The 18,359-nt window shown below is 35.0% G+C and overlaps 1 protein-coding gene across 3 annotated transcripts in view; it reads right to left on the bottom strand.

Annotated features, from left to right (window-relative positions):
* Nucleotides 1-3,333: 3,333 nt before the first annotated feature.
* Nucleotides 3,334-18,359, bottom strand: part of LOC109072431 (tetraspanin-18-like) — a 32,330-nt gene continuing 17,304 nt past the window's right edge. The window contains exons 2-9 of one of the 3 annotated variants that reach the window (XM_042759921.1): nucleotides 18,186-18,272; nucleotides 7,681-7,776; nucleotides 6,802-6,996; nucleotides 6,065-6,139; nucleotides 5,881-5,979; nucleotides 5,642-5,803; nucleotides 5,140-5,223; nucleotides 3,334-4,829 (exon numbers count right to left, since the gene is read on the bottom strand). In XM_042759921.1, coding sequence (XP_042615855.1) covers nucleotides 4,782-4,829; nucleotides 5,140-5,223; nucleotides 5,642-5,803; nucleotides 5,881-5,979; nucleotides 6,065-6,139; nucleotides 6,802-6,996; nucleotides 7,681-7,776; nucleotides 18,186-18,188 — 762 coding nt within the window. In that variant the 5' untranslated portion in view covers nucleotides 18,189-18,272 and the 3' untranslated portion in view covers nucleotides 3,334-4,781. The remainder of the gene's footprint in view (nucleotides 4,830-5,139; nucleotides 5,224-5,641; nucleotides 5,804-5,880; nucleotides 5,980-6,064; nucleotides 6,140-6,801; nucleotides 6,997-7,680; nucleotides 7,777-18,185; nucleotides 18,273-18,359) is intronic. The other 2 variants (XM_042759922.1, XM_042759923.1) reach the window with 2 other exon arrangements.

Below are 18,359 nucleotides of genomic sequence, written 5' to 3'. Positions count from 1 at the left end.
AAATATATAACGGGTAAATAAATAAATAATTTTAAAAAGTCTGTGAGGATGCGTCTGTGAGGATGCGTGGCGAAACATAACTGCCAAATTAAATGCAGGTATATCTTAAATTTAATTAGTCTGGGAGAGCAGTTTTTGAGAGCAGTTTTTATGGAGTATATATATGACACACCTGTGCTGGCCAGCTAGTGTGTGTATTATGTTTAGGCTACCTTCTTATTCTGCTGTTGGTCACGCTTACAATTACAGATCCAACCCTATGGGACCCAGAAGAACGTGTGAAGTGAAGACGAAATACAAGAACATCTTCAAAGTGCTAGGTCATGGGTTTTTTAGTGGGTTTGATGCCCGGTTTTGGGGTTTTTTATTTTTTGTCTTTTTTTTTTCTCTTTTCTTTCTTTCTCTATTTTAGGGACTAGACAATATATTTTTAAAACACTTTTAGAGTAATGTCAGCTATATAGTCCATAAGTATAAATGTCTATTAAGATAAACACAAAGATATGTATAGCACTTTTCACAATAAATATTTTAAACACACAGCGTTAGAACGAATAAAAAAGCCCAAATGGGTTGCAAGCTTCAGGTGACAGAGGCTTGGTGAAACTTTTTTGAAGGTTACAACACAAATAAAAACTGATCTTGACAGAATACATGTAGGCCTACAGTGCTTTACCCAACAACAGATGTGTGTATTTTTTTTAAATTATCATACATCTAAAATAGCTACAAACTATTCTTGAAAGCGTGTACAATACAACACTTTTCCCTAAAACAGATTTGTTTATTAATTTTGTTGCTGTTGTTATTATAAAGACTCAAAGTGTAATCAAGCCTTTTTGCATCTTAACACCTTTTTTTTCTGACATTTTCTTCAGACCCTTAGCACCCCTCTGTTTGAAAACCCGTGTTCTATATTAAAAACTCAGAATTAGTTTTTAAGTGTTTTGAACTGAATAACTTCAGGGTTTAACACAATTAAAGGCTGCACTGAAGAAGATGGGACTCGTCCCAACAAAAGAGGAGCACACAGATGAAGAGGAGCTGCCCCTGAGTACAATGTGGACAGTCCTATCATAGCGAGCGTAGTTGGTGGCTGCTCGTCTGATCCAGGAGATACAGCTGGCTGCAGCTGTTATGTCAGAGGTATGTGCAGCACATTCTTAATTTGTCTCCACAAATCGATACTGCAGTAAATAATTCATATCACATCATTTCAGTGATTGAACATGGATTGGCCCTACTCTGTTTATTTTAATTTTTAATGGGATATCAGTGATCATAGTATTAAATAAACAATATAATATTTAATACACTCTAAATGCTTAGAAATAATATCTGGCCTACAAATTACATTTTAATTTTTAAACTGTATTAATACTATTTGGTGATATGAAATGCAGGAAGATTTTTTAATCCTTTTTTTAAAGGAACCTGTGGAAGATGTTAAGACACTATACAAGAAGTATCTCCAAGTAGACATCTCCAACAGAAAGCAAGAAATGGCATACAGAGCTTTAAAAATGTGCAAAGTGGAGAAGGAATTTGAGTTATTGGACAGGAAATTGGATGTAAGTGTGATATTTGGATAATTAGCTGTCAGAATAAAGGATAAGAGTACCTTTCAGACCCAGTAAAATCTGTTTTCAGACATTTTCATTTGTGTTTCCGTAGTTCAGTTGGGAAAACATGAATACAATGAAAGAGAAAATCTGGTTTTCTATGTTAATTTCTGAAATTTTAAAATGAGTAAATAGTCAAAAATACAGCAAAATGTATAATTAAAATTAAACCAAGAACTGTCTGACACTCAAGTGACTAGATAGATAGATATACTTTTCAGTTGAAAGTGGGCTGAATAGGTGCACTTGTCTAAATATTTATTATGATTATTAGGATAATTTGTTTCTGGAACTATAGTAAGTGGAAATGTGCCTTTTATATAAACCTACTGTGTTCTTTTCAATATTTAAAAGTCACAAGACAGAGCAAGATCATTTATAAACTGTGTATGGGGTGCTTGGCATGGAGCAAGGTATGAGGTCATGAGAAAAGTCTGACATGTGTAACCTCTGTCACCAGACACGATCATAATGGTACAATCATAACTTTACTAAAATCTCTGACATAAAGCTGACTCAATGAATATTATGGATTTGACCCTAGCTATTTGATTTCTATAATGACAGGAATATCAACAAGTTTGTGGACTGTCATATTAACGTAATATGTTAGAGATGTGATTTTCAAACCTGGTCCCCCATTTCTGATAGATCTAATTCAGCTGCTTACCTCCTAAGTAGAGTGTTGCATGATATAAATTGTCTATGCCAAAAGAATGCAGAAAGATTTTAAGATTACAAGAATCACATCCAGTGTTGATTGTGTCCTGTGTGAGTGATAAAATCTACCTCCAGTCTACCATTAAATGCAACTAACAAATAGGTTAACAGTTCATAAACAAATGTATGTTATATACAATTTAAACAATTTAGAAACAGTACAATGCTTGCAAAGCAAAATGAAACAGGCAGTTAGCATTCAGAAAATAATTACAGGTAGTCAAGGAAATGAAAATCGGTAAACATGACGCTGCCGACAAGTGGTTAATGGATGATTAACACTTGAAAAAATCTAATTCATTCTGGCTGCAAATCTAATGTCCAATATGATAAAACATGATTGTCAAACTCAAGGAGAACTATTGATCTTCCATACATCTTATTTGATTCAGGTGATTTGTCCAACAATTCTTGCATTATTTAGAGAACAAAAGATGAGGATGAAACTGTCATTAAGGCATTTTAGGCTTCTTAACCTGCTTACCTGTATATGTCTCTTTGAGTCCCATGAGTCTTGAGAACCAAACACTGCCCAGGATATTTATCTTGTACAGCCTGCAGGGTAAGCAGCTTCTAATGCCTTTTTGCTATTCATACCTTTTCTTTGAACTGTAAACCACTTTCATATAGGTAGTTTTTTTTTAAATCTGGCTTCCTAGATGATATTTTTCTTTCTAATATGCAAATGTATGCAGCACCATATTTATGATACGAGTTACACTTGAATCATACATCTCCCAAAAATAAAAACAATCTAGTGTATTGACACTCTTTAAAGCCATAATTGGTTTATGTAGTAAGTATGTGCTACAAAATTTTTTGAAGCTTTTATGTAGGATTCTTAGATTTGCTTAGATATGCATCAGATTCAAACCATGATGGAAAACACACTAAGCACTGCAGATGCTTTATATATATATATATATATATATATATATATATATATATATATATATATATATATATATATATATACACACACACACACACACACACACACACAGTTTTATGCAAAAGTTTGGCAACCCTGATAATATTCATAATTTCAATTTATAATCGAAGCTGCAACTTCATTTGGATATAATTTATACCTTATGGATACATTAACATTTAAATTCTTAAATAACATTTATTCAATCAACAGAAACAATGCAATGTGATTCACAACAAATACAGACAGGTGCAAAAATTTGGGCACCCCAATGGAATAATCACATCATTATTTAGTAGAGCCACCTTTTGCTGAAATAACAGCCTGTGGACATTTCTTATAGCCATTGATAAGTCCCTGAATCAGGTATTTTGACTATTCTTCCTTGCAAAATGTCTGTTGGTTTGATGGCTGCCTGCTTCAAGACAATCCATAGATGTTTGATAGTATTCAAGTCTGGGGACTGTGATGGCCATTCTAGAACATTGTATCTGTGCCTGTGCATTAATTCCTTGGTAGATTTGGATGCTTTAGGTCATTGTCCTGCTGAAACAACCAACCCCGGTGTAACTTCAACCTCTTGACGGATTCTTGAACATTGTTCAACCACATCTCTCCTTGACAAGGACTGTTCCCGTGGCCTTCCATTTTCTAACTATATTTCTGACTGTGGAGACAGAGACCTTAAACCTTTGTGAAAATTTTTGTATCCTTCTCCGAATTCATATTGACAAATAATCCTAGTTTTTAGCTCATTAGGGAGTTCTTTTGAGGTTCCCATGTTGCTACTTTTCAGTAGAGAATCAAGGAAAAGCACAATTAGCAATTAGAAACTAAATGGCATATCACTATAATATTTTCTTATAAAGAAAGAGCTAATTATTATGCAGCCTCAGAGGGGTGCCCAAACTTTTGCATAAAACTGTATATACATATATAATTCAGTGTCATGTGTACAATAGATACAACACAAATACAGCACAGTTTTGCTAAAAACATAAAATATCCACAGTTGCAACTCATAAAACATAACATAAGAAGCTGCTGGCCTCTCGAATTTTAAACAGAAACATAAGCACACACACAGAGAGACCAATCTTCCCTTCTTCACAGACACACTATCCCATTCACACAGTGTAGTTTTATTTTAATCATGGTTCTGGAGCAGTGCTGAACAATGTGCTGTAAATAAAAGGTAAAACATATTGTACAAATCAGTCTTTTTGTCATCTATAAATATTCAACCAAATATCAGTGCAAGGTCCACCATTGACCTTAAAGGACTGCCATAGATCCCACCATTAATTTAAGAATGACTTTTACTTTTGTTTTTCACAGGTACCTCAAAGTCCCATCTGTGAAGTACGATACATTTTTGGCAATTCTCAGATATTCCAACATCACAACATAGAGATGGCAAATATATAAGTGTTTTCTTCTTATTTAAAAATTTCTTCCATGCCATGTGTTTCCTCCACAAAATGTCCTTAATGTACAGCATGTTAAGATTACTGGATTCCCCTAAACAAACACATAGCAAACACCATGGCAAAAAGCTGATGGGAGAGAAAGAAAAACAAATATAGTTCAGCAAAGATTTCAATGCAAATACTGTTTTAAAAATACTTCTTTACTACATTGAACTTGGAAAAGGTGCTATATAAATTAAACATATTATTATTATTATTATTATTATTACATAAATTTGACCACAATTGTGAGAAGCACACTTCATGGTAAAGCAACTTCTCTCTCCACTAGGTGGCGATCACAACCCATAGTTCTTGAAAACAATTTGTCATCACATTATAAGTGTAAAATCATCACATCATACTTTATTATTAAAAAGCTAAATCATAACCTTACTTCAATAGTCAGCACCACAATAGCAAGGGCTCCAGCCATGTAGATGTATGTCTCAAAATAGTCCACCACTGCTGAATAACAGCCCTGTTTCAAAGAAGTACAGATTTTAATACGAGAGAACAAAATGATGTTGCTTTAGTAGGTACTGAATTTCTCATTTATTAATAACTACTCATAGTAATGCCATTCTAAATCGGTTATAACCAGTGTGTGTGTGTGTGTGTGTGTGTGTGTGTGTGTGTGTGTGTGTTTGTTTTTATATATACACACACACACACACACATATATATATATATATATATATATAGATATATATATATATATATATATATATATATATATATATCAATAGAAGATTATATATGACTCAGAATATGAATCATTCATTTTGAGAGCTATTACATAGACATGGTCATATACCACACTGTTCTTTCTCCAATAACCAATATATTTACTTGCATATTCATTCCCACTCGTTTACTAATTGGTACTCATTGCTGACCTTGTTACGGATTGGCATAATTCCCTTGAGACACTCCTCCTTGCTCATCATCAGATCGTTCCTCTGGCAACAAACCTCTGGCACTAGTCTGCTGTGGTTCACCAGTCTGAAGAGGCTCTGATCATCGAAGTCTTCAGCACTGTTCACCCCACAGCAATCAAACTATAAAGACACCAATACACAGTTTAATGTGTTTAAAACCATTATTGTACTATATTTTGTACAGTATGTTATCGTACTGTGGTCATAATGGCATTCCATGTGGAGGTGAAGACATCAGTGCTATTGGTGCCTTGGTAATGTGCTTTCAACTCCTTGGTGAAGTAATCTCTGGTGAGCTGTTGATCCACAGATAGACAGTAGTAGTGAGAGCAGAGGTATATTACAGGTGGCTTGATGATATCCAGCTATAATAATACTCACATGCTCCCGGAAAATGAATGCCAGAATGGCCATCGCCAGCTCTGCCAGAAATATGATGAGTATGAGCATGAAGAACTGTGGAAGAAAAACAAGATATTTGCATCTAAATCAGGTGTGAAGTAGTTTAGATGTCTAAATATGAATAGGAATTCACAATATTAAGATAATTCTGGCTGATACCGAGAAGCCAGTTATTATTATGATGCGATAGCCTATTTTAAAATGTATATAATTCTGTTTAAATTAATAATTAAAAAAAAAAGCATTATGATATATTTGCATCTGAATCAGATGTGAAGTACTTCAGATGCCTAAATATGCAACAAATAAGTATAATAAGTGTTACACACATTGCTTTTTGATGCAAAATAGGGATGCACAATATTAATATAATTCTGGCAATTGATTTTAAAATATATATTATTTTGTTTAAAAAATAAAAGTAAAACCCTAAATGAAAAAAAAACAACAACTTTAAAATATTTTAAATGCTTCAAGTGAATTTAGGCATAGTTATAATGCACAGTATAAAAATTTACATTTATTTTGATATTTGCTAAAGATTACATTTACTGTTATTAAATTATTAGAATTATTATTCGTTTTTAAAGATTGATTTTAAGTGAGCATTAGATGATCTAAATTGTACAAATGGGGGAAATTAGCATTTACAATAAATATCCAATATTGATAGATATCAATAAATTATATATCTAGTAAGAAAGAAAATCCCATACAAACAGTAGAAGACATTTATTTTCTCGTATGGCTCCGCAGCAGCCCAGAAATCCCAGTAGGAACAGCATCCCGCCCATGATCAAAATTGCATAGACTCCTGTAAACAGGAGAGGGTTGACTGCCACAATCTCCCGGAAACCTGTCGGATCCACCAGCACCCAGATTCCCACCCCGAGAAGGAATCCACCTCCAAGCTAAAGGAGGACAAAATGGTTTAGTATAGATCCCAGCACAATATAAACACAAAAATATGATTTTATGTTATAGCCATATTGAGCTTATCAAATAATGATCGATGCTCAGTTTTTCTATGGAACAGTACATTTTCCCACAGCACTAGTGTGGTAGAGGGAAATTCATGATACTGCTAAAAATACTACTACTACTACTACTAATAATAATAAATAAATAAATAAATAAAAAACACCTTTGAGAACAAGAGAAAGTGCAGTGTGCAAAAACGAAGGCACGTTGGCTCAAGATCAGTGTGTTTTTTTTCATACCATTATGTTAATATTTCATTCAGACTCTTTTGAACTACATGTTTTGTTAGGAAAGCAAGAGTCTGCACCTGCATTTCATCAGGTTTTCAATACAATAAAGAAAACAGATTCTTCCCACACTTCCAACCAAAGCAAATCATCACTCCTAGTCAGTCTGAAACAAACACAACTAGCATGATGCCACAGTCAAGTTCAGATCTACGCTTTTAAAAATAAATGTTCTTTAACTGCATCAATGGTTCCATGAAGAACCTTTCAAGAACATTCACCTTTTCATTCTTTATTGTGGAAGAGCTTCTTTGAATTATTAAAATATTCTTCACACTGTTGAATGAAAGGTTCTCAAAGGAACCTTTAGAGAAAGAGAGCACTCACAAAAATGAAGAAGTTGAAGATGAACATGAGGTACTTGATGCAACTAAGACAGTCCCCCTCCATACTTGTGCCTCTTGCTGAAGCTTCTCCTTGCCCCTGAGGAAGAATCATAAGAAACAAAGACAGCCATTACTGCACAGGAGACGTGAAAGTCACATGCTCCGTTTAAAGACAAGTCAAGGAGTCAGTGCTGTGACTGGTGTGCTTTTGTGTTTTTAAACTCATTCAGTGAGATCATTTTGTGAATTTGTTACTTAAATAATACACTGGCATTGACAAAACACACATTAACAGTCATATTGTGTTCAGGCGCTCCAGATGAATAATGCCGCATTATGTAGTTCAAAGAATGACTGGCAGCTCCTGTAATCATATGTCTGGAAATGTAACACAAAGATAGACATAAAACAAAATTCACAGCCTTTTCTCTATAAACATTTTTTTGCACGACTACTCATGCATGTTACATGCTGACTCGATGTACACAATGACTTGTTTGTGAAAGGAAATATCGGGTAAAAAATGGGTAGCTTGGCTAAAAAAACACTATCAGGACTGCTGGAGCACATTTGCTCATCTTCACACCAGGAGCAATACTCAGCCGGCTAAATAAACAGGTCCTTTCAGCACTCCAGACCGCAAGCTGTGCGCCACAGTCTTTCTCTGAAATTCATCTAAGCACTCTAGTTCTTTTCTGCTTATATGTTCCAGGTGTTTTCAAACAATGTTCCATCACCTGTGCTACTTTAATGATGCATATTTCCCTTTGCTCTGCTACAAGACAATACAGGGTGCACAGTGTACAAAAACGCTATGAGAGGGTGCTAATACAACAAAATGAGTGGTCGAATTAGATTCTGGCTGCCTGAAATTACTGACTATTTTTAGCATGCCCTGCATTTATACTCAGTATCTCGCTTTTCAGCTTTGTGATGATAAAAAATATTTGTTTGGTGCTTTTTCCCGCATGTCTTTTTAGAGTAATGAGGTTGATTATAAGTGCTCCATCCATGAAAAGCTAAAGTGTCCCTTGCTGACAATACACTCCTCTATAATTACAGGCCATTAAGGGAATTTAGGTTAATGATGGTACAGTTCTTCATTAGAGCTTTGGGTCCTGAGCTTACCTCCCACAGGTAGCTTTGACTTTGCTACTGCCTCAAATACTGGCCCTTGGGATCAGGTGAAGCAATAGTGTGTATAATAACAGACAGACTCTCATAGTTTCAGCTTGCTATGACCAGCCAGTGTCTCGGCTAGCCTTCTGCAGCTGTGGTCCCTGTAAAAATAGCTCTGAACAGCTGGCCGATTTCACAGGAGCTGATTGTAGATTACATGGCGGCAAAAAATTCCACCTCTCTTCTCACGGAACGGTTCTGGCATAATTCAATAATCCCCCCAGCCTGGTTTTTCCAAAGTAATTTCCTGTGCAACACTCCGAGTCAGTCAGGTGTTAAAAGTGGTGGAATGGAAGGGACCTCGGGAGCCCTGCTAAACTCAGTTAACTTGCAGGTGGATGAGTAATTTTTTTTTGTATGTTTGTGGAAAGGTGGGTGGTTGGCCATATCAGTCTTCTTACATTAAGACCACCAGCCTCAGAAGGTTTGAAGGCTTAGCCCACAGGTCTCAAGGCCATTATCACAGAGCCACATCTACTTTTTTTTTTATTAAGGTCTTTAAACCTCATCACAACAATCCAGATACTCTAATAATGGACAATAGAAGTTGCATTATACTGTATAAATTAATGGTCAATGTACAATTTTTGTTTGTATCTTTTTACATTATTAATTTACAATGCATGGTGCATATCTTTATAAAATTATAAAAATACTACCATGCATGCACAGTGCAGTGATGTTTATGGCTTACAAACATGCATGAGCATGTTTATGTTTTATATATTATGACCTGGTCAGTGGTGGAGACTGAATATTTGCTAAAAAGCTTTTCTGATGTTTTTTTTTTTTTTTTTTTTTTGATAGGCCTGTGTTATAAAAGCAAAAACGCCAGTTATGCTCACTGTAGCTCTTGTAACTTACAGTGTCTTACACCATCATTTCTGAATGTGGCAACTGACGCAATGCACATGAGCTGAACTTCGGAATATTTGTAATGTAAATGTTAAGAAATATGTGAATCTGATTGCAATGTTTAGGGTACATATAAACAGAACTTTCAGATTGTGAAATGTGATTTGTGTCAGAGGCTTTGTGCACAGACTTAAGGCTAAAATTGGAGATGAACCGGCGATAAAAGTTGGCAAAGCACAGGAATTGTTTTAGTTCTTTGATGGTGCTTGGTTGTGGCCATTCCTTGACGACTTGTACCTTCCTCTGGTCCATGTGAATGTCATGATGGTCGATGACATATCCCAGGAACTGTATAGAATTACGGTGAAACTCGCACTTCTCCAGTTTGAGATAGAGGTGGTGTTCTCTCAGCTTCTGAAGGACCTTCTTCACGTGGTTTGGTCAGGTTCTGTGAGAAAACAAGGATGTCATCAATGTACACTATGATGAAGCATTGGAGGTACTCCCGGAACACCTCATTCATGAATCCTTGGAAGACCGAGGGTGAGTTGGAGAGGCCATAAGGCATAACCTAATATCCGAAGTGGCCAGATGGTGTCACAAATGGCGTCTTCCATTTTATTAACCTCCAGGATCTAAATGAGGTTGTAAGCACAGGTCCAGATTTGAGAAGATGCAAGCTCCACGCAGCTGTTCCAGGAAGGTCAGGGCCAGAGAAAGTGGATAAAGATACTTGACCCGAGCTGTTACTGAGACTTAGCTGAGCAGATGACTGAAGATGAAGGGATCATAGAGCAGATCAGGTAAGTAGTCAGGTAAGTTGATGCAAGAAGTAACAACAAGACCACACCCTAAGGGGGTGACGGGAAGGTGGCTTTATACTGTGGTTAATTAGTGCAGATGTGAGGAGAATCAGAACTCTGGTAATTATGAACGAGTGGGTGGGGCTGAAGGATCTGGCGTTGCTGGTGACTCCATGACAACTGGATTCAATCATACTGCCAATAATTAGTTCATGTAAACATACCTAATGAAACGCAAGTCATCTTCCGGTTAAATATGGTTTTAAAAGAATGTGGATAAGTAACTAGTGATTAAAGATACATAATCACAGATAAATTTTGTTGTAGTAAATTGTATTCTTAAAAAAAAAATCACAAAAATATATTATTGCCATTGTTTAGCATAGTGAATTCCAATTGTTGGATTGATAGTAAGAGAATCTTTGTTCGGGAGTAAAACCAGAAGATAGGTGACATGTTAGAACAATGCAAATAATTTTTTCTTTTCTTAAACAAACAAAAATTATTTTACAAAACAGATTGACCTTTATATGGCACAAATAAAACCAGGATACAGGAACTAACCGCTTCTTGATCTAGTAAGCTGGCTTCTGTTCATTTAAATTCAAATATCTACATATCAGATTTCACAGTCTTGGGTTATTTGCTCATTGAACTCAAAAAGCACCCAAAAATCTGTGTTTTTCATGCAGAAGGGACCTCTTGAACTGTAGAAGGAAAAAACACTGCACTGTTAGAGCAGCAGATGAAAGTCAATGACCGAGGAGATAGTAGGGCAGGATTGAGCTATGATTTCTATACCCAGCTACAAACACAACCTGGCAAAACACTGAATTCACAATGCACTCATCCATCAAGAGACAGCCTCCAACTGGGTGGTACAGCTCAGAGAGAAACCGTATGGAGGTTCTTTATCCTCTCCTCACATAGCGTGTAAACACTTGTTATAAGCTATTTGCGTTTAACATGAGGACACTTTTGATAAATCAAAAGCAGATATGATATGTGTCTGTGAACATTTCCGCAAAGAGACAGCTATATGAATAATCTGCTTGTTTCTGCATGTCTCTGAGTGCCGCCGTTTTATCTACTACACACTGAAGTATGCTTACATGGTGCTTTCAGCGTCTAAGTTACATAAACACTGAACATCACCAGAGCTGCTCTGAGAGAAAATTTTAATAAACATTTCCTAGTTTTATTTGAGAAAAGCCATTGTCAAATACACAGGTCCGCTACAACCCATCAAAATGAAAGTTCGATTTTACTTGAAATTATGACAGGAATATATTAGCATTGTACAATGTACTTTAAAGTTATAATAACAACAATAATAATAATATTCTTCACAATAAAATAATTTATTTAAACATTGTTTTTAAGGAATATCATGTTTGTCCTTGCTTTAACTTTGATTTCAATAAAAGTTGTGAATTTTCATTTGATAACATTTTAAAACATTAAATAAAATGTTTGTTGAAGTAAAATGTTAAAGTGTGATATAGATATACATAAGGTGTACAGCTTTATTTATTTTTATTTTTTTTTAAATGAAATTTATTTATTCATTTATTCAGAAGAGAGACTTCAATACTTTTACTAAATTGGTTTCAAGTTTGTTGTAATAAAGGATTTATTCACTTAAATAACTTGTTCTTTTAAGAGTCATTGTTACTGATAAGAATTATTGTTTAATATATACAGTGAAAACCATGAAACTGTGATATGTTTGGAGACGATTATCATACCGTGAAAATCTCATACTGTTACAACCCTACTTTTGTTAGAGGTCTGTCATATGTCAAATGGAAGTGGGGTGTCAGACTTAAGGACTGCCTCTGACATTTCTCTCCGAAAACCCTGTCACCAGCTGCAATACCCATTTTGGCAGCAAAAAGACAGCAAAAGCTCTGAAGCTCAGTGAAATAAAAACAAGAATACCATACAAGATGCAATGGTAAATTATGTTTATTGGCAGCTTCAGCCAGAATAAACAAATATGGTTACAAAATATATATTTTGTCATCATTTACTCACTTTCATGTTGTTCCAAACCTGTTTGTCTTTTTTTCTTGGAAAATACCATGAAAGTCAGAGGAATCCAATGATGTTCTGTCATACAGGTTTACAAGAGGATGAATGCTGATAGATTTTAAAAAGTTTGGTAAACTTTTATTAAGCATATAAAGTCTACAACATCATATTTGATGAACAAATTTCTGAGGTCTCAAAATTATAAACTGATTAATAGTTTGTACTTTATCAAGTAAAAGGCCTTTTAGTATATTTCTAAAGTTTAGAATCATTCTGAAGCAACAGAAAAAGTCAACTTATCATTGTATTGCATTATGTACTTTGACCCCCCCCCCCAAAAAAAAAAAAGTATTGTAAAAAAACAGTATTGTAAGTCTGCAATATTGTTATAAAGATCTTATTGATTTAAATTACAAGCAAATATCAGAATTTGTTTTTTGGTATTTTTATTTTTTTTAATCAATATTTGTTTCTAAACGTTTAATAAACATTTTAAATACTTCAGCATTTGATGAGAAAATGTCTGACAGACATGTACTACACTGGCTACTATTAAGAATAATTTTGACAGAAACCAATTGAAAAATAAGCCATCTATACTGCATTCTAAAAGACAACCTTTTAACAGATTTGCATTCTCCTAAGTTATATAAACCAGACAGCATGCTTTTAAATTTATCATAACTGTGCCAGCATGGGGCTGATTTCAGTGGAATATATTGAACTTAAGACACTTTAACACTGAAAAGTCTCTATTTTGCATGTAATAAAACAAAGAGAGAGATGAGTCAAAGTTAAAGCCTGATTTCAAAGGTTCTAAACTTCTTTAGACAATTCCCTTCAATGTTTTCTTTGTTCCTTCTCCCACTCTTCTTATCCAAGTTCCTAAACTGAGGTCAAACGACTATTGCTTTTACCTCTGATGATAAGTCACTGCACCAAATAACTTCAAATGAATGGCATAGCATGATATTAAATACATACAAAAATATATTATTTTCCTCTTTTATGGGTCTCAACTGATAGGAAACAATCCATTGTCAGTGGGTGCTGTGCGAAGTGAGCTGAATGCTAAGCAGACACATAAAGTGAATTTATAGGACATGCCTCTCCTCTTTAGACAGTTACTGAAGCCCTCGGGAAACAGCTGTATGTGAGTTACCATCATGTGGCATTAGCACATACATCATAACCTCTGTATTGATGAACTGTGTTCTGGTGCACAACCAGTCAGTCAATGAATGCTACTCTGTTTCTCAAAGGAGTATATTAAGCAAAAGGGTATCGCTTAAAGGGGTCATATGATGCGATTTCAAGTTTTCCTTTCTCTTTGGAGTGTTACAAGCTCTTGGTGCATAAAGAAGATCTGTAAAGTTGCAAAGAATAAAGTCTGAAACCCAAAGAGATATTCTTTATAAAAGTTAAGACTCGTCCACGCCCCCCTAAAACTCCTCGTTTAACCCTCCACCCCCACCCCCCCCCCCCCCCCGCCCCACATGTCTCCGTCACGATGTGGGAAGATTTGCATAACGCCAGCCAAATGTTCGAAAAGAAAGTTCTCAATTCCAGTCCTCGTGACCCCCTGCTCTGCACATTTTGTATGTTTCTCTTATGGCTTCAGATGTTTGTTCTATTCGAACGTAAGTGCCCTGCGAAGTGGACATCACAGGATATTCCGCCATGATTCCAGTTCGAATCGAACATATATGTTCCATTCAAAGTGCATTGAAGTGTGTGAGATGTGAATTTAAATTGTATTTATTTACAGAGGTATGTGATGTCACACTTGTCCGTGTGTTAAGACATTGTGCAGCGCAAATGAATGTTCCGCAGTGAGGTAAACTTCAACAGATTTCTCCTGCTCAGGGAGTAGGGAGCATTGAACACTGTGTAGGCACCATGTCAATGGGAACATAGTTCATGCACGGAGCTCACTTCTAACGAGCTGATTATCTGAATCAGGTGTGTTAACAAATATGCAGAGCTGGTAGGCGCGAGGACTGGAACTGAGAACTGCTGGTGTAGAGTAGTGCTTGTCGTTTGTCATTTCTTCGATCATAAATGCAGACATGGTTTTATGTTTACGAAGCGTGATGCAACGCAATGCGTAAAAACACAGTATATGTCATTAGAATCTGTATGCAACAAATGGCACGTTTGTAATGGGTTTTATTGTTTTTGTCTTGTGGTGCCGGTGTTCTGAGCGGGACACGCATTACAGTATGGCAAGGGGCGTAACATTTCCGTCACACGCTTGAGGCATTCGGCAAATCACAACAGACTGGATAGCTGGCCAATCAGAGCACACCTCGCTTTTTACAATGATGAGCTTTGTAAAAAAATTACACGTTTCAGAAAGGCGGGGCATAGAGGAGAAACAATAATGTACAGTATGTGGAAAATAATTATAAAATAAGTGTTTTGAACCTTAAACTGCATAAATACATTTCATTACACCAAATACACAAAATAATGTTCTTTTTAGCAACATCATATGACCATTTAAGAAAACAGATAGGGTTAATTTACACTAAATGCTGACTTCAACTATTTAAACTTTAAAAAGCCTCTGATGTGATGACAAATTCTTCACAGTTTCATGTATGAGATGTTTCATCTATCATGTTCTCAATGGTATTCAGTAGCTGTTACTCTGATCCACAATGCTCTGACCTTCAAATGATGTGTTTTGACTCAGAAATAAGGTCAGACAGATAAAACTGAAATTTTTTAAGAAAGTGAAAACACTGAGCCTAAAATACATAAGAGATCTGTGTATTGGATCTTTTAGCAGAAGTCCACAGCATTATGCTGTAAGGAACAAAAAATAAACATAGTGGATATTTCAGGACAAAACATATCACATATAAATCCTAGACAAAAATTATTTCATCTAGATAAAATAAATAAATGTGAATCATTTAACTAAAATATAATATAAAATATGTGAGAACAATTAAATGTAACAATATTATAAATTATTAAATAATTATATTCTATATTATTAACGTAATAAATAAATATTAGTACACAAGCATATATTAATATTTCTAAATTAGACTCTTAATGGTGGCTCTCCATTGGACTAGACTTAATTGGTGCCTGATAAACCTGCCAATAAAGTAATTATGGAAACATTTAATTTAATTTTGAAAAGGGGGAGATTTTAAATAATAAATGTGTTAGTACAAAAATAAGATAATTATATATTTCGCAAAAACAGTAATATTTTTCTTATAATTTTAGTGCATTATAAATGAAATGTAGTGTGCTCTTTCTCAAACTTTCTAGTTTTGTCCAAAAATCCTCACTATGACATTGGAGAGAATAACAAGTCTGAAAACCAGACAAAAATGATAGTACATGAGCATTAACATCCACTGGGTGTTACCATGTTCCCAGCTCTAATTACTCTAAAAGCAAAGGAGGCTGTTAGTGTTGGAGGGCAACTGAGTGCTATCTACTAACTGATAGACATTGAACTGTGCTGTTCTTCTCTGTCTCTAGAGGATACCACTCACTCGAGAGCAAGACATCTGCCAAAATACATCTAGTACTTTCAATGACATGCTGAGAATGATACAAACATGAATATTAGATTGGATGGGTGTCTAGTTCCCTTGAAAACAAGGGATTTTCAGGTTTATATTCACAAATGTTCCCTTTTTAATAAACTTTGAGATTGCCAGACACCCTTTTGGACATCTAACCACAAAAATGCAAGCTTTCAGCAATGAAAACCATGAAAATGCAAAGAAAAACTTTACCATTAGCTATATTGAATGTCTGTTAGCACCCTGTTGAGATAAGGTTTGACAGACTCAGGGAGCCAGAAGAAAAAAGAAAAAGAAAAACAAAGCTGGAGGGAGAAGTATTGATTTAAAAAAAAAAAAAAAAAAACAGGACAACTTCTCACATAAATACTTTACTCTTGCACCATCTGCTCTAAATACTAACAATAACATGAATGAAGCAATGCAGAATAGTGTTAAAACACTTCAGACTGAGCCTCTGTTTTCTAGAAGGTTTAGTACTGGTGTTCAGGCTCCTTCACATGTTTGCACTTCCAAAGGAAGGAAGAGGAAACACTAGACAAAACAAGTGTTAACAATGGAAAAAGGCTATTTTATGGCATACAAATCCAGAGATTAAATTTACCCTTACACTTCTTGAACATTCTCAGAGTGGCTGAACTTAGCAAAAAAAAACACACACACACACACACACACACACACACACACACACACACACACACACACACACACACACACACACACACACACACACACACACACACACACACACAATGTACATCATGAGAACAAGACATTTGTACAGTGTGGGAATGTCTGAAGTTGCTGATAGTGTGAACCATGGCAGTCTCCATTAAAAATGTCTTTTCAGATTTCTCAGAACTAGACACTTTCAGATGGAAAGTCTATAGTCTATTCTCTCTAGCTGTCATTTTCTTTTTCAAGATTACAGGCTGAAGGCAAATGCACTTCTTTGCATATATTATATAATGTATGAAAAATTTCATGCAAAACCTTCCGTAACTAAAACATCTTAATTCTGTAAAACCTGAGACATAAAACAATAATGGAAAATAGTGGGGGAAAAATAATGCAACAGTTTATTGAAACTGTAGACAAAATATATTTTTAAAAATTTAATTCTTTTGTATTATATTTGATACATCAAGCTTTTATAGTTCATTTAATCTAATATAGGAACACGTAGAGAAAACAAAACTAAAAAAAAATATTTATTTAGAGGCCCAAACTATGCTGAAATATACCATTTGGTGCAGATGTTTTCATTTATATGGGCAAAAAGTAAGAAGAAGTACTATCAATCAGAGGACACAAGGCACGTTGAACTTTGCATACAACATCAATGTTTTGATTATGTTGATAATTTAGTGGCCATAAATTTGTGCAGCACACATAATACGGTAAGCTTTATAGGGTTAAAGTCACCATGAAGTCTAAATATACAATTCTTCTTCTTCTTTTTTTTAAAAAATTAATTTATAATAAGCAATAAGGTTGTCCAACAGCCAGACAAGTTTCAATCCTTCTCCTGAAGCAACCTGTTCCTCACATAAAAGGTTTGCACTTAAAAAAAAACAACAACAGCATAATTCCCATTAGACAAAATCAAGCCCTGCCCTACTTTTTTTTTTTTCTTGTTTGAAAAGCCACTTCACTTGAATATACTTCACAATAGCAAAGAAAAGATGATCCCAATTTTCTCTTTCATGCCAGCCCTAAATGATTAAGAGGAGCATTCACCATTATACTGTCAATATGGCTTGTCAAGCATCAGAGACAAACTATTGATTCTTCCAAGAAACTGTTAAAGGAGATGGACAGTGTACTAAATTATATTGGGGAACACTGTGAAACCAAGATCAAATTAGCAACCGGTGGATGATGAGGGTTTTATGAGAACACAATTCCTTAGATGGATGGTTATAGCATTAGTGGATGTGATACACAAACATTGCATTCCCAGTTTTAAATGTGGGGTTAAAATTAAGAAGCAAGTGAATGTTTAATTTGCATGCTGACCTTAGTGGCAAGAGCCATCAGATGTTGATGGCATGATTATAAATGATCAAAAATCACCATACCATAATGTACCTGTAACTGTCTCTCCCTTCCAGATGATGGCAAGAGAAATGTTTTTCAGAGATCTGCTTCACACTTCTTCTCTGAGACTGTGGATAAATGTGCATAAAATAAAGTCATTATTTCATATGGCACACTCTTTCAAATGTTACTTATAAATATCATAAAATACCTTT

The sequence above is a fragment of the Cyprinus carpio genome, chromosome A7, assembly GCF_018340385.1.
Source record: "Cyprinus carpio isolate SPL01 chromosome A7, ASM1834038v1, whole genome shotgun sequence".
Lineage (NCBI taxonomy): Eukaryota > Metazoa > Chordata > Actinopteri > Cypriniformes > Cyprinidae > Cyprinus > Cyprinus carpio.
The sequence above is the reverse complement of the archived record's forward strand: the minus strand, read 5'-3'. Positions and strand labels throughout refer to the sequence as shown.